The sequence below is a fragment of the Melospiza georgiana genome, chromosome 13 (genome assembly GCF_028018845.1).
Source record: "Melospiza georgiana isolate bMelGeo1 chromosome 13, bMelGeo1.pri, whole genome shotgun sequence".
Lineage (NCBI taxonomy): Eukaryota > Metazoa > Chordata > Aves > Passeriformes > Passerellidae > Melospiza > Melospiza georgiana.
This window is the reverse complement of record NC_080442.1, coordinates 18,356,481-18,372,881: the sequence shown is the minus strand read 5'-3', so window position 1 is coordinate 18,372,881 and position 16,401 is coordinate 18,356,481. Positions and strand designations below refer to the sequence as shown.

At 48.9% G+C, this 16,401-nt stretch overlaps 2 protein-coding genes across 2 annotated transcripts in view; both read left to right on the top strand.

Moving 5' to 3' along the window:
• Nucleotides 1–10,703, top strand: part of IGDCC4 (immunoglobulin superfamily DCC subclass member 4) — an 86,876-nt gene extending 76,173 nt beyond the window's left edge. The window contains exons 19-20 of the mRNA XM_058033488.1: nucleotides 4,452–4,616; nucleotides 6,202–10,703. Coding sequence (XP_057889471.1) covers nucleotides 4,452–4,616; nucleotides 6,202–6,729 — 693 coding nt within the window. The 3' untranslated portion in view covers nucleotides 6,730–10,703. The remainder of the gene's footprint in view (nucleotides 1–4,451; nucleotides 4,617–6,201) is intronic.
• A 3,820-nt stretch (nucleotides 10,704–14,523) lies between these two features.
• IGDCC3 (immunoglobulin superfamily DCC subclass member 3) overlaps nucleotides 14,524–16,401 on the top strand; it is a 95,311-nt gene continuing 93,433 nt past the window's right edge. Inside the window, exon 1 of the mRNA XM_058033499.1 lies at nucleotides 14,524–14,644. Within this exon, the coding sequence (XP_057889482.1) occupies nucleotides 14,578–14,644 (67 nt within the window). The 5' untranslated portion in view covers nucleotides 14,524–14,577. The remainder of the gene's footprint in view (nucleotides 14,645–16,401) is intronic.

Below are 16,401 nucleotides of genomic sequence, written 5' to 3'. Positions count from 1 at the left end.
TGGCACTTGCATTGGCTGCTCTGGGCCTGCAGGCTGTTCCCAGGCTGACTCATTACTTACCATTCCATGGATTATTCTTTTTTTTTTTTTTTATTCTTGTGGCAGCCTGAGGTTCCAGCAGAGGTTGGATGCTCCATGTTAGATAGACACAAAGAAGGGACTGTCCCCATGCCATATGGAGTCAGAAGTGAGTGAATGTCATTTTACAGGTGTGGGGACTGGAGAACAGACTGAGGGCCAGAAGTCTTAGCTGATTCCTGCAAAAAATTGTGAGTAAGGGTGGTGAGATGTCCCTTTGGTCATTTTCAGGTCAAGATCAAAAAACGTTTTTCAGGTTCCTTCAAATGTAGGACTGTGATTCTTCTTGAGCTGTTACACATAGTGCTGGAGGTGCAGGATGGTGCAAGTGGAAGGTGAGACAGTCCCAAAGGAACCTCCTGGGCCCCCTGTCCCTGCCTGCAGGACAGCAGGGTGCTACTGCAGTCAAGATGTCAGCATGGGACCCCTCTGGATGCTCACAGCTCCATTAGTACAGTTGGCCATTCAGTGGTTCATTTTCCTTCCTTTATGTGTTTCCAGTGGTCACAGACAAGGATTTCCAAATACACTGCCAAGTGATTTTCCTCCATTACTCTCATCCCCTTGCAAGCAGCCCCCAGACTGATGCCCTCAGTAGCCCTGTTACAAATGACACAGTCGTGCATGGGCTGTGGTGATGCAGCCTTGTCTCCTCTGACAGATGGACTGAGGATGATAAAATGGCTCTGCTCCAGACATCTCTGTCACTGCTGCTTGTGGGCCAAGCAATTTAAAGGGTGGGGGAGAATGTTAAAAAGCATCTGCTTTCCATGCAAGACTTCAGCTTTTCATTGAATGAAGCCAAACCCAAGCATTTTGGTTTGGAAATGTTTGCTGTTGTCGTTCTTGTGAGCTGGAGCCTTCCTTGCTTGCAGCCCTTCTCCTTCCCTGTGGGCCTCCTTCCCACAGGACTGTGTTTCCCATGAAGCATCCCCATGACTGGGAGAGCAGAAGCTGTAACACATCAGGGAACTTGGATCTACCCGGCTTGTTTGTCATTTTCACGTTGAAATTTTTCTGCATGGAAAAGAAGTCCCAATGTTTTCTGAGAAGCTTCAGACGAGAGCTGTGCTCCTGGTGACAGCGAGCAGAGACTCCTTTATCTGCTGGCAGAGCTCTGTGTGTGTTGCATCCCAGATGCAGGCAGGGCTGTCGCTGTGTTTGTGTGACACGGAGCTTTCCCACTCCCACCCACTGCTGCTCAGCAATGAGCCCTTCCTCTCTGCTGCACCACTCTCAAAAGCTGGGCACATTGAAATATCCTCAGCCTCGTTTTGCACAGGGCTTCAAGCTACTTTAAATAACCATCCTAAAAAAACAGGGAAGGTTTTGAGTTGAACTTTTGCTGTGTGTTCATTGTCAGCTCATATATTTGCATGAAATCATGACTTGTCACTGAGAAGGTAACACGATCTAGGCATATTTTTACCAGTTGGAGTTTCTATAAAAAGGCTAAAATGAAAAGGCTTGTTTGCTTTGATAAGGATTTAGCTGTAATGGAAATGTCTTTTATTGGAAGATGTTTTTATTAGTTTTCATTCTTGTGTTTGCAGTGAAGTGACAAAGAGATTCTTCCCTCTTTATATTAGTATTAGACTGACACTCCTTGCTCCTTGCCTTCATTACTGTGTTGTAAAAACCAAGACAATATTTCCTTTCTTAAGCCACCCACTATCTCCCCTTGAGTAAAAAGAAATAGTATCATTTATTACACCAAAAAATGCTGCTTAAAAAAGCAGTGAAGCTTTCAGGCACACAACATTTCTTCAGGTCTGTGATGAAAACAGTCCTAGAGTTAATTGCTGCTGCCCAATCTTAGAGGCTAAGGCCCAAGAGGGATTTGTCTTTTGCTGGTTTTTTTCCCCCTCTCAAACATAATGTGCTCGAACAACATGTGGGACACAGGCCATGTTGTGTGGCTGATGGTTTTTTCTGTTTGTTGAAAGTTGCAAACTGGTACAAAACAAGTTTGTTCTTCATTGCAGCCAATTTCAGCCAGAGCTGAACAGGCTGTTCCCAGAGTCATCAAAACCTATGTAAACATGGCAGATTGACATTTCCGCTAACAGATGGTCCATGGGGGATTGCAGTAGAGCTGCCTGTTTCTCTCCACGTTTTTTGGTATTCACAAGATGCCTGCAAGAAGGTTTTCGAGCTTGCTCTGTGTGTGTGTCTGCGTATGATGCTCAGATCTCTCTGATGGCAAATATGCATGCAGGCATCTCTAACAGGACACACATTTGGTGCATGTGTGCAGATTTGTGTAGGTTCAGTGCTGAAATTTCCAGGCACTATTTGCTCAGTAACGTATGTTCCTTGGAAGAGGCACAGAAGCCATCAGTCAGGGATGTAGCTGCAGAAAGCCTTTCAGATGGCAGCAGAAGCAAATTGAACACGCTCCTTGAGCACTGGCATGTGGAGATATTCCTTATTGTGAGCTCTCTGTGATCGCTTGGTTGATTCTCGCTATTAAAGCGTAGTTTAATGATTGTCCACTTAGAAACAGAGCAATTAGGGAAGGCTTTTGGCTCAGAATATATTGTTGAGGATTGCAGAGAGAGAAATAGAAAAGATGCTGCCTCAAGCAGCCACATCTAAATTAGCAAATGTTTGATAGCCACAGTGCAGAGCTTGGACATCACTGTTCTGCAGGGTGTTGGCATATCAATGAGGCCTTTCACTATTTGTTTGCTAAAAATTTGCTCCTGAGGCAGCAGCAAAGCTCCTGTGACTTAGGGGTGGTGCTGGGATGTAACATGGCTCTGCCTCCCACAAGGTGTTGAGCCATTTGGGTGCCTGAGTGAGGGTGGACAGAGGGCTTGGGAGCAGCTCTGGCCACCCTTCAGCACATACACAAATGTCCTTCTGCCAGCCCTGGCAGCACGAGGTAGCATTTGCTTCTTGCTAAATAGCTGACTTAGGAATGCCTGGCTCAGATACAACATCTGGTGGTGTATTTCTACCTAATTTTCAGCCAGATGGACCGAGGCACAAGGAGGTCAAATGACTCACCCAAGGTCAGGCTGATGTCAGAAATCTCCTCGCTGTCTCAGCTGGACTCACGCTATGTTGGTGGTTGTTGGAATAGATTTGGCCTAAGGAGCAGCCACAAATGAAGAGCAGGAGCCTGGGCTTCTGCTGGCAGTGAGCAATAGATTTATAGATGTGCAGGGTATCTTCACCCTACACAGCCATCATGCTCACATCACCAGTATTCTGTGTGCATGTGTGCAGTCGCTGTTGTCAGGTCAGGATTTTCTCCTCTGCATCAGCCTCTCTTGTTACCCACACATCTGTGGAACAAGGCCAGAGATAATGGGCCTGTATGGTCCTTAAATCTGAGTTGTGTGTTTACGTGTATATGTGTGTGAGTACTAGCAAGGCTCAGCTCAGGTACATGCAGGACAGCCCAATAAAATCAAAACCTGGAAAGAAAATACTTTTCTGCCTGTGAACTAATAGTCTGAGCTGTTAAATAACTTCAGCTCTTAAAGACACACATTTCCCATACACAGAGGTGTGCATTCAACAGTTTATTGCGAGGGGAAGCTGAAAGAACCCAGAACAAATTGCGTTCAGCCCATATAATTTAATTAGATCTACAAACAAGGTAACACTGGTTGCCCAGGGGATTTAAAGCTGAGCAAAGAATTGCTTGGTGGTCTGTTGTAAAAAAAAAAAAAATTAAAAAAAATTAAAGCCCCCAGTTTTGTGCCCCTGTGTTGATGAGGAATGGCAGAGTGTTTTCCCAAGTCCTGGCTTGGAGCAGGACTCTTGTCTGGGCTGCAGAGCGAGCAGTTTAGCAGAATGTCCAGCAGAATGTCCAGCAGAATGTCCAGCTCCTACTGGAGCACACAGGGCACTGCCCACGGGTGAGGGTCCTCCTTTGTGCTGTGGAGCATGGCTCCTGCCAAAGCAAGGACTGTGGTCCTCAGCTCCAGATTTCCCTGTCCCTTTCCAGCTCTGTGGTATTTCTCAGTAGGCTTGTTCTGCTCTGGGCTGTTGCAGCTTTGCAGGGAGTTGATTTTAGTGGACCTCTAAATGATGTCTGTGCCATGATTTACCCACTGGCCTCTCAATTTGAGAATCAGTGGAAAGCCCCTTATGCAACCAGTTGTGAACCATCTGGCATCTTTTATCCCTGTGCTCTGCATCAGCCCATGTAACAGCAGTAAAGCCAGTTCTAAGGCAGGGAGTGTGTGAGTCCATTGCCAAGCATTTTTATTTTGATGCTATCAGAAATGTCCCCCACATTTATGGTATTTTCACAACTTGCACTTTCCTTTTTCAAGCTGCTTCTCATTTCACATGTATGAGGATAAGAATCTATCTGTGATAACTGCATCTTTTCTCCTGCCACTTTTCTCCTGCAGTCTTCATGGAATAAATCAACCAACCAGGCCTGGACAAACAGCATCACCAGATATGGGGACACCATCACCAAAGAGCCTCTCTCTGCTATCAATGGGTCACTGAAGCTCCCCTCCAGCACGGGGCAGAAGCTTCTCTTACAAGCCCTGGTTTATGATGCTGTGATGGTGGGTTTCTTTGCTGCTTTGTTCACTTGTGGGTTCTCATGTGGGTTTTCCATTTATGTTCTCCATCTCCCTTTCTCCTTTTTGCAGCCCCTTTCTGTGGGCTTGTTGGTCTGGTGATGGCCAGGTGGGGTCAGAAGCTTGGTTGTCAGCAGGGTTGTGGCAGTTCTGGTTCCTGAGGACCTGGTGCCAGGCACCAGCAATCTGCTTGGAGTCTTTGCTGTGGCTGTGCAGCAATCAGCCTGAGCGAGTTAGGAGCTGCAGTGCTCAGCACAGTCATTAAGATCTACAGCATGCTTGCCTGACAGAGGGATTGTGTTTTTGGCTGTAAAAGTAGTCAAAGATCAAGGGTTGATTTAAGCTCCCTTCTCCAGATAGGGCAGAGCAATTTTCACTGCACTTTTGTTCTGGGAGGAAATCCTATTTCTGATATTGCATCACTGGAATAAAGATGCACTCCTGTGTTTGGGAGAGTGTACATCTGTGTAACTGTCTTAGCAAAGCAAGCTGACACCTGTTCAGACTGACTCTGTACCAGAAGATTTCTTTGGTTATTCTTTGAAAAAGTTCATTCCTCCTCCCCAGCAAATACTTCTAAAGTAGCCTACCTATGTTTCCTTCCTAGGCAGTGGTGTGAAAATCAATTATACACAGGATGTAATTAACATTGTGGATAGAGTTAAGACAATGTTTTACAGCCCAATTACAGGGCAGCATTTACAGCACAGCTTACCCATCAGAGTTTGTCAACAAAAGAGAAAAGTGTTAAAATATGTAAATGATGCTCAAAGTTGGCTTCAACAGAAAGCGCAAATTACACGTGGGATATCACTTCCATACTCTGAATTGTCTTCTTGCTGCTACATCACACTCAGCCCAGAATCCGAGCGTTGATTGCCTAGAGAGCTCTTTGTGAGCTTCTGCAATAATTTGTCTGGTAAATTATTGAGTGATAATCTCACAAAATGACCTGCTTGTCAGCCAGATTTGTGGAGATCTGTAGCCTGCACTCCACTTAAGCACTGCGGAGCAGAACTTATTGTTTTCTTTCTGAATTTAAAATGCTTGAATTTACACATACTTTTGTAGGCTGTGACCAGGGCTTTAACAAACACACACTTTGTGATATGTAGCCAAAATTAAATGAGGAAAGTAAAGGGAGCCCCTTGATCCATCTCAGAAGCCAGTTTCCTACAGTGCTGCCCGCTCAGCCTCTAGCAATCTGGCCCTTAATATGGAAACAGACTGGTGAGATTTGAAAATTGTGGTCTTTGACAGAGGCTTGGAGAAATGGTTGCTCCAGCCTGCCAAGAAACTCTGAGCAAATCACTTCTCTCCTTTGGGACTTGCTTTCTCAAACGTAAAATAGAAATAATGATCCTGAGGTGATTTGAGTTGCTTCTTAAGACCTAAGCTCTGAGAAACATATAAAGATAATGCTTAATAGAGGCATATGTACATCCCATTGCACTCAGTGGGATTAAAAATAAATAAATTTTAGTGCTTGGTTTGACCACAGCCTCAATTATCTGAATTTCACTTACTTTACCTTTTTTTTCGTTTTAATTTCTCTCCTGTTTGATAACAGAATGAAGCAAAGAAAAGCCACCTGCCTGCTAGCCTCCACCAAGTAGAAGCAGAGGTCATTGTCCATTCTGATTTTTCAGCCTCTGACAGAGACTACAGCTCCCAGCTGCACACCCTGGAGAGTGAAGAGACAGAAATGGAGGACCGGGAGCCGGAGGAGCTGCCCCCAGCAGAGCTGGCTAATCCCAGCTCCCAGCAGGACACTGGCCAAGTGCTGGTGGGCTGCATGGACAATCTGGAGGCTCAGGCCCAGGCTGAGCTGCTCTGTACCGACACAAACACTGACAAACCTGAGGCTGTGTGCATCCATGGGCTCACCAATGGCTTCCACAGGCATGGAGAAAGTCTGGGTTCGGAGGAGAGTGGAGATTCAGATTCCACCCAGGAAAGCAGAGGTGACGTGCAGCCAGTCAAGTGCCAGTTGCTTTCCCCGGCGCCTGAGGAGGCCCTGCTCTGTAGTAACTCTGGTTTAACCAGTCCCTCCTCAGCATCTGAGAACATGGCACACGTCCACAGTCACAAAGAATGAGCTGGGCTGATTTTGATCACAGCAGAGCTGAAGAGAGGAGAGCCTGTCGCTATGAGGTGCTGCCCGCCTTCGGCTGGCTGAGCCCAGCAGGAGCTGGGCAGGTGCAGCATCTCACCAGAGCAGGGCTTGGACCTGTTAGCCCTACAGAGGCCTTTGGGAAGCCAGGTGGGTCGGTGAGGGCCCATCTTCCTCCTGCTGGAGCCAATGAGGAACTGGGTGTTGGTGGGAGCAGGACTGAGCCATCTGCCAAAGTGTGAGTGGAACCACGATGGAACAGAGCCTTCTGCACCAGGCTGGGGCTGGCACTTCACCATAGCCCTCGAGGGGACTGGCAGGACGTGACTACTGACTGCCTGGCAGCGTGGGATGAGTTCTGGCACAGGAGTCCCAGGAGCGGGTGGAAGCCCCAGAAACAAAGGCAGTGAGCTGTAAGCACCAGCCTTTTCTGCCCTCCCGTGGTTAGAAGGATTACCAGGCTCTCTGTGTGTGCTACCACAGTAACTACTACTAGCAGGCTGATGTAGTGGCCTTTTATTACACACTCTACGAGTGCCTCTAACAACTTGTACTATATAGAACCTTCTGCAGCGTCTGGGTCTTTTCACCAGCCTGGGCTTTGTTTTATGTAGGTTCTTGTACCTAATATTTTAGGTACACATCTGTCCTTTTAATGTACAACATGTATTTTTATTTCCTTGGAACATCTTTATATTATTTAATTTTATAAAGTGGAATAGTGTGTGGTATAGAGTAGCATTTTTACTACTTCTCTCTTTCTTTATTTTTTCCTCCCTAACAACACAACTACCTCATGTCTGTTGGAGAAAAAAAAAAGCAGTAGATCTACTCATTTGTTATAGTCCATTATAGGTTTTAACTTATTCTTATACTGCCTTTTTCTAAAGAATATGTTTGCACTGGTTGTTGACTCTTCTTTAACACGTAGTGCTGCAGATCTGATGTCTCTTGCTTTGTTTCTTGACACCTTCCCTACAGCCAGAGAGTTGGGTTGTGTCTCTCTGTAGGACTGTGTTTTGCAGCAGCTGCCAAAGGAGACTGCTTTAGCTGGCAGGATGTCGATCCATCTTTCCTCAACAAGCTTATACTAACAAATAGAAAGAACCAGCAATGGCAAAAGTAACTTGTGATACTGGGGCCATGTATTTATTTTCTCTTTTTTTGGGTGCCCGTGTGGAGACATCTCAGATGGTTTTGATTTACAGAGAGCAGCACTCAGCCTTCTGTAAGTAGTGGACTTGCTGAAAGCTTTGGATGACCAAGTGAAATTTTCCAGTCACTTCTGATAGTCCTGGCCAAAGTGCATTTGGGTGGTTTTTTGAAGAGCAGAGCACCACCAGAGCTTTAAAATGAAATCTTTGGTCTCATACCAGTCAGTCTGGCTTGAAAATCATCCTGTGACTCTTCTGCTGATGCTGTTTGCTTACTGCTGACATGTGTCTCAGCCTGGCCCTGCTAGGGGTGGACTTTTCTCTACTATTTTAAGCTGGTCTCTGTCCTGCTCCAGGCTTGAAGGGTTTGACTGCGAATGCTACAAGATTGGACCAGCTGCTCGGAGTTAACAAGGATCGGTAATTCTGTTCACGAGTATTTGGTGAATGTTCTGCCTTCCTGGAGGATTCAGATATCTCACCATTTGTTTAAAGAGTGAAGGAAAAGATGCCTACCTTCCTCTTTTCTTACTAAAATTTTCTCCAGGGTATATGGGGAAACTGTGTGCCAACTTGAGATTCCTGTCAAAGACATTGGATTTTGTTTTTCCTGGTGATGACTGGATGGAGGTACCACTGCTTGCAGCATGGAGAACCTCACTTCACCAGCACCCTGCAACCCTTTTACCTCCAGCTTTTCAGCAAACGAGAACCTCCAAGCCTCCCTGTACTGTGATGGGAAGGATATCGGAGCTTCCACTTCTCCCCAGATGGCAGCATCTCCTCCCAGTATGACACACTCTTCTGGTAACCAGCTGTATTTCCAGTCATTGTGATTGCTCTGTTTCTCCAGCTTGGTGTCTTGAGGAGTCTCATAAATGCTGTTCCATGCTGTGACTAGCCATGACTCTGGAATGCTGTGGGACAGAGACTGGAGATTAGTGCCAATGAGCAGGTGAAGGAAGGAGTTTGTGTGTGTGCAACTGGAGTGAGGAAAAGGCAAGGAAACATAACTGGGCAGAGGAAGTGTGTAAATAACCTCCAGAAGCCACTGCCACAAGCCTTTGAAACTCATGACTTAGCAGGGTTACAGATAAGCAGTGAAGTGTTATTGCAGGCAATCAGGGCAATTGACAGTTCCCTGGGAGCGGATGCAGCCGCAGAGGTACAAACCCCCAGCTGGGCAGAGCGGGGCACATTGTGCAGGTGCCCTCAGGTCCCAGTTCCATGAAGAGCCCTTGCCCTTCCTCAGTGACAGAACAGGCCCTGCACAAGCCCCGCTGCCATTGCCACTTTCCATCCAGAGGCATGGAAGGGGATGGAGCTGATGTAGGAGTGTGCCACAGTTTTGGAGGCACTGCCTTGTACATGCACCCCCTGCTTTGCCTGTAGAGCCTTCAGCAGCCCTGAGCTGCCTGGGAGCTGTCCCTGCCTGTCACTGCAGCCCACACAGCAGGGGCACCATTGCCCTGGATCACTTTGGGCCAACCACCAAACCACCACAGCAATTACAGAGAGCTTCGGGGAGATGCAGCAGACCACAAACAATTTTGTTTATGTGTCCCCAAAGCACTTTTGTCACCTTATTCTGAGGCTTGTTCTGATCTCATTACACTTCACCAAACTGTACCAGGGTGTGAAGCTGGCAGTGTTTGGCTGTCCAAGAACTGTGGTGGCCACAGGCTGGTAGGCCAGACCTGAGTTGCAGAAATCCAGATAGTTTCCTTGGAGCCAAGAGGTCACCACTGACCAGCAGCACCAAAGCTGTCCCTGGATGAACACACATCCACACAGAGTGCTGGGTGTCCTTGTCCAGCTCAGCTGTGCCCCAGGTCTCCCCTGCCCTGAACGTGCAGGGACCTTTCAGTCTCAGCTGGAAGTGAATCGAAGAAGACACATAATACACATTTGATGTGTAAAGCTGAAACAACCAGTGCATATATTTTTTTATCATGAAATAAGTAGCTTTCGTGCAGATTTCTCACAGGCACACAAACTGTTGATACCTTTAATTACCCATCGTGCTTAATATCTCTTCTTGTACCCCAGGCTCCTTTCTCCATTTTCTTCCTTTCAGTAACACTAAAGATTATTGCTGTTCAAATTTTTTGCTGGTGTATATTGTTTTACATTGTTAAAATGTCAGGTTTGTCTCACTGGCATAATTTTCTAGTATTAATGTTACTGTTTGGCAACACAACTGTATATTCCCCCTGCTGCTGTGAGAGTCACAATTCTCATCCTTTTATTTCTTTTCATTTCTTGTTATGTGAAACATGCAACTCAGATAAAAACATCTATCAGCTTTTTGTTGACTTGATTTCTTACTTAACAGGCAGCAAAGTTCTGGTTTAAATAGTTCTAATGAGATAACTTCTAATTTAGAGTTTGAGAATTCTTTTTCATTACTAGATAACAATCAGCCCATGAAATATTGCTGTGTAAGAAAACAACCATTTTACTAGAACACTGTTTATGGTTTTGATCTCATTAGTAATAGGTGTTTTGAAGGAATCATTGTGTCTTTTCTAATCAATACTTTTGTTAGGAAGGAAGTGTTTAACCAGCAGAAATCTACCATCTACTTCTGTTACTGTATTCCCTTGCTTGTATTTTCAAGTTAAATTTCATTTTCTGCACCGTGCATAAAGATGTGTAACCAGAACTTGATCTTGTTTGAAGGTTGTGTCTGTGTTTGGTTCCATACTGTACTTTATTATAACTTTCTTTCTTCAGAGACTGTTCTTACTCCACAAATACTCTTTAGTGTTAAAGTGTAAGACATTGTCCTTATATTCCTTAACTAATGGGTTGTTAATAAAATGTTTTTTAAAAAGAGTGGAATTTTACTCACAATTAAGTCTGTTCCAGCTGTGTGAGGCTGTACCTCGCTGGCAGAAGCAGTGGTGGGAGCAGAATGCAGGATTCATGCTCACACCACTTCAGGACAGAGCTCATCACCGTGAAGGTTGGTATTGTGAGATGATAGTGGTACCTGGTTCCTTAGGGATTCTTCTGGAATTTCAGACATGAGCAGAGTTTGGATTCATTCAGCATTTCTGGATGCTTGCTCCTTCCTCAGGTTTGAACTGATTCCTATAGGAAAAAATATTTGTCCAGTTTCATGCTTCATCTTGCTGGGAATTTTTTAATGGTGAAAATAAGCAGGGGCATCTAGCAATGAGTGATGAGAGTTCTCTTGGGTGGCACAATGGACTGAGCACTTGGTGGCTTGTGTCCAGCAGGATTGGTGAGAGGATATCTGCCAGTGCCCAAGGACACACTGTTAACCTCCCGTGCATCTCCCTTCTTCCTGGGATGTGTTCCCTACTTCAGTACATAGTTTCCATTATTACTTTATGCTGCCACGACTACAGAGCCATAAAATCTCATTTTATCTGCATTACAGAGGTAATAAATCTGCACTTAGCACAGTGTTCTCTGATAGTGGTTAAAGGGAACTCTGTCAGACTGTGTAACTCTGATGAGTCTTTCTCCTAATGATAGGTAACCCCACAAACGAGCAAGGAAGGACCTTGGAGGGGTGATGGGTGACTGCAAATCACTCTTCCAGCTCCCAGTTCACAGGATGCTGATTGGAGGCTGCTGAGAGGAGCCACGGTGGGATGGAATGGAGGACAGAGATGGACGGACACGGCAGTTACAGGAGAGAAGTGAAGAGAAAAGTGTCAGGTTTCGTTTCTTTCTCTTCCCAACCTTTGTCACCCTGACACACTGTGTAAGGATGCACTGCAGTGGGCTTGGGTTTCTCCTGGTCTCAGGTAATTCAGGGAGTTACAATTGCCAGTGCAGTGTGTGGCCCAGCTCAGCCCTCTGGAACGTGGCACAACCGAAGACAATGGGCTGTGTGATGCAGTGAGGTGGCCAGGACTGCTTCACAGATTCTCAACAGACACAGAGAAAACAGTTTTTGCTGCTTCCTGAAGCAGGACCCGGGGTGGTTCCACCACTGCTGGCATGGCTCTGGGCTCAGTGCCTCAAGGTGGGTGCCACAATTTTAGCTCCCACTCCTCTTTGCTCACTGACCATGAAGCAGATGCTAAAACCTGCATGTACGTATATAAGGGAAAAGCTCCCAGACTGTTAGCAGGCAGGGTAACCACAATTACACATAGAATAATAAATGGAGTGAATTCAGACAAGTTAATCTCCCACTTCATCCACTGAAACTACTAATGGTGTCTTGGGGACCTCAGTTTGCAGTTAATTGGTGTAAATCAGGAGCATGATTGGAGCTGATGGAAATTTGCTGTGCAGGGAGTGAGGGGTGAGTGATGCCCTCAGAGGGCATTGTGGAGAGGGAGGGCAGATGGACAGACAGATTCTGTGCCCCTCAGCAGCAGGGGGGACAGAGGAAACCTTTTGACTGCTCTGCAGGAAAGGGTTTGGAGCCTCGGTTTGGGCTGGACACTGTCCCTCCTGTAGCCCTGCTGCTTTTCCAAAGGCTCCGATTTCTGCTCACAGTGTGATAAGCAAATTCCTGCCTCCAGTACAAAGCAACTTTTCTAATCCCTCATGCTTACAGAGCATAGAAAAACGTGAGTGCTCTGAATTCCTGCTCTTAGGTGGCTCCAAAAGCTCCAAACCTGCCTATTCCCTAAAAGATCTTATGGTTTTATGTAAGTCCTATTGTTTGGAGTAGTGGATGATTTCTGAATGTGCCACCAGCATTGTCACCAGTGTCATTTGCAAGGTGTGAGGGTGAAGCTGGTGATACCCTAAACATGTACCTACCTCCCCCAGCCCCTGAGTCCTGCCAGGGCATTTGGCAGCAAAAGCACACAAAATCTCTGGTTCACAGCAGAAGCAGCCCTGTCAAGCACATTGTGCTCAGCTTCGCTTGGAATTATTAATTCCCACAAGCCATCCTCAGTAATAGCTGCCACAAGTCCATGATGGCTTCAAGCGTTACATAAATGCTGATGGGGCCCCATGGCAGGAGCCAGGGAGTCGGAGCAAGAGCACGGCTGGTGCCAAAAGGTCAGGGACAGCACAGAAATTCAGATGTTACCGAGAGGCTGCTGGAGCCAGAGCAAATTCTTCCCCAGCGAAAGGAGGCTCGCACAGCTCAACCCTCTGCTAAACGAAGGAAGCTTTAATGTGGAGCAGATGTAATGACGTCTTCTTTCCTTGTTAGCCGACTCCGACACATTCAGGGCGCACCATCCAGGGGAACCTCACATTGCCTCTCTTCACAAAGGGTTTTTCACCAGATTTCTAGGAATGGTTACAGGGTTTAGTAACCCAGTCCACAAAATCTGGTTTTAGTCTGAAGCAAGAAATTAGTTAGGATTGACTTTTATTTCATTTTAATTCCTTTTTGCCAAGCAAACCACACAACACTGAGCTGTCCTTGCAGAGATGGCTTTTGCTGCTAAAAGTCATTATATAAGTTTTGTTTGTGGAGAACATGGGCCAAGGGACAGGATAGGATCAGTTGGAAGGCAGAAAATACCGGGTGGGCACAGGGGCTGAGAGCCATGTAAGAACATGTTATCGTTATTTCATACCAGGAGGGCAGACAAATTATCCTGCTGTGGCAGGATTTAGGAGCAGACTCATCCCTTACTGGGTCCTTCCTCACTGGGGTGCCTTCCAGGGTGAGCAGGCTGGCTCAACACCTGCATTACTGACTCAGGTAAGTCACTTAGGATAGCGTTAAAATCAGGAGCACAGAGGTGGGACAAGCCAGGTGGTTCTGCGTTCCTGCGAGGTTGCCCCAGTGAGGGGAGGCAGGTGATGGGAAGGCCCCTGATGCGTCCCTGAAATCCCTGGAGCTCCGTGAAGGGAGCCCTGGGAAGTGAAAGCGGCGAGGGGAGATGCGTGAGGGGGCTCTGGTGACAGGGAGCGGACACCCTTGAGGGGTCTCTGGTGAGGGAGACACATGAGGGGAGAGCGGTGACGGGAGACTCCTGAAGCAGCTCTGGTGAGGGGAGACCTGTGGGGCTGCCTCAGTGACGGGAGAGCTGTGAGGGGGCACCGGTGACAGGGCTTCGGTGTGAGGGAGCTCCGTGAGGTGGCACTGGTGAGAGCAGCCCTGTGAAGGGAGCCCGTGAAGCGGCACCAGTGAGGGAGAGCCGCGAGTGGGTTCTGAAAGACAGGGCTCCTGTGAAGGGAGAAACGCGAAGGGGCTCTGGTGAGCGAAACACATGAGGGGAGATCTGTGAGGCTCGACCCGTGAGTGGGTTTTGAGACGTGCTCTGTGACGGGAGCTCTGTGACGGGAGTGCCGTGAGGGGGCTCCGGTGAAGGCAGACCCACGAGGCTCTCTACACATTCCCCGCGGGTCCCGGGCGCGGAGTGGCCCCTCACGGAGCCGCCCCCGCCCCTCAGCCCGGCCAGCGCTGCCGGCGCCCCGGCGAATGCGCAAGATGGCGCAAGGCGCTGCCCGCCCGCCCCCCGCCCGCCGGCGGCCCCGCTCCCTCAGCGCCGCCCCCCGCCCGCCCGGCGCGGCGGCGTGTTCGCGCCGAGGGCAGCACCGCTGAGAGCCGCTTTTCCCCTTTTTTCCCTTTCCTTTTTTTCCCCCCCTCTCCCGCCCGCCCCACAGCTGGGGGTGGTTCTCGCCTGGCCGCCCTCCCTCCTCCCCTCCCTCCTCTCTGCCGGCGGGCTGCTCCCTCCCCGTGGGGCGCAGGGAGGCGAGCCCGCCCGCCCGGGATGCCATGGCTCCGCCGGGCTCCGCGCTGCCCGCCTGCCTGCTGGGGCTGCTGCTGCTTGTCTGCCGCGGAGGTAAGAGCCGGGCTGGGCTGGGGGAGCGGGCGGGGGCGCGGACATGGACCTGCCGCCGCCGCGCCCGGCACCGGCGCCTTTCCCCGTGGCCGCTCCGTCCGTTCGTCCTTCCAGCACTCCGCGTCCCCTCATCACCCCTGAGATGGCCAGGGCATTGCTCGTCCCCTTGTCCCTCGCCATCCCCGCCGCCGGTCCCGTTTCCCCTCGCTCGTTCGCGGTCACTCGCAGCCCCGCACTCTGCCCTTCCCCGTGGCTCGGGCCGCCGCGGGGGCTGACCGGGGCCGAGCAGCTCCGCGTGTGCCCGCCGCGGCGTGGGGGTCCCCGCGGGTCAGCGTCCCTCCGCGGGAACGGGGCGCGTTCCTCCCCAAGCACGGGTCGTGGCTTGGGGCTGCGGAGTCCCGCACCCATCTATCCAGCGCCTTCATCCCCAGCCCATCCCGAAGTGCTCCCCAGGAGCTGTGCTTCCAGTTGGAAGCCCCTTGTGCGGGGGGCTCTGGGGAGGGACGGTGGTGTTTGTGGAGGCCGAGCCCCCACCGCTGGCGCTGGGGAGGGGTGTGGTGGCTGCCGGGGCAGTGGCGTGGCTGGCCATCCACCCTGCCCGGATCGTGAGAGCCGCCGGGATCGTCAGCGGGAGGGAGCGGGAGGCAGCGCCCGACGGACGCGTCGCGTTCGGTCAGCAGAGGCTGTGATAGCGAGAGATGTTGGGAGACAAGTTGCAGGGATGAGGGCGAGCAACTTCAGACCTACAAGTATATTGTGCTCTCCTGTAACGCCAGCTCTGTCCGCATTGGTAGCACGGTCCACCTGGCCGGACTACAAAAAGAGCTTTCCCTGGACCTACTGTGCACATGTCCTGCGGATAAATGGCAGTGTTTTTCTTCTACTGGTGATGCATGGGTCTAATCTGACAAAGATGCTGTTCTGCAGCAAAACACCCGTGTGCGTCCTGTTCTAGTCTCTCTTTAAAAGCCTTCTAGATAAGGGAAAGTAGGAACTGAGCAACCTGGGCTAGTGTAAGGTGTCCCTGCCCATATCGGGGGGTTGGAACGGGATGGTCTTTAAAGTCTCCTGCAATCCAAACCATTCTGTGCTTATTCTATGAATTATTTTTAAAAAGCCCTGTAAGCAGCCCAGCATGGTTAGAGGGAGAAAAGTGTGTCTTAGATTTATCAAAGATTAGCTGCTAGGGTGTTTGGAAAGCAAAGCTGTGGGTTAGTCGTATCATAAATCTCGCCACGTGGTCCGTAGCAACCGCGCGAGGAGGAGAAGCTAGTGGAACTCGCGGAAAATAGAAATTATTTGTGAAGTGGATGTAATGAAGCAGGTCTTGTTATTGTGTTAAGATTCCTGAGTAGTACAATGAGGATTTTTAAAAAAGTTTGTTTTGTTTTGTTTGGTTTGGTTTTTTTCGGTTTTTTTTTTCTGACGGAGGAAAGGGAAAGAAGTGAATGCTTGAAAGCAGAACTTTAGCAACTTGAATTTGCGGCTGGGTTATCTCCTGCTGCTGTCCAAATTGCCCCGTGTGTTTGTTTATGCTGCGCCTCGGCGGGTCAGCGGCTCCTGACTTCGGGGTGTGTTTTGCTGGCCCTGCTGAGGAGTGTTTGGCTGCATTTTCAAAGTTTTTTGGTTCTGACGGTTTTTCCCCCCTCCGGTGGGTTTCTGTGCTCTCGGCGTGGCTAACAGCGAGGTAAGGTGTTTGTGCGCTCCGCTGAGTTCAGTGAGCGCTCCCGCGTCAGTGTCAGCGGCGGAGCAGCCTC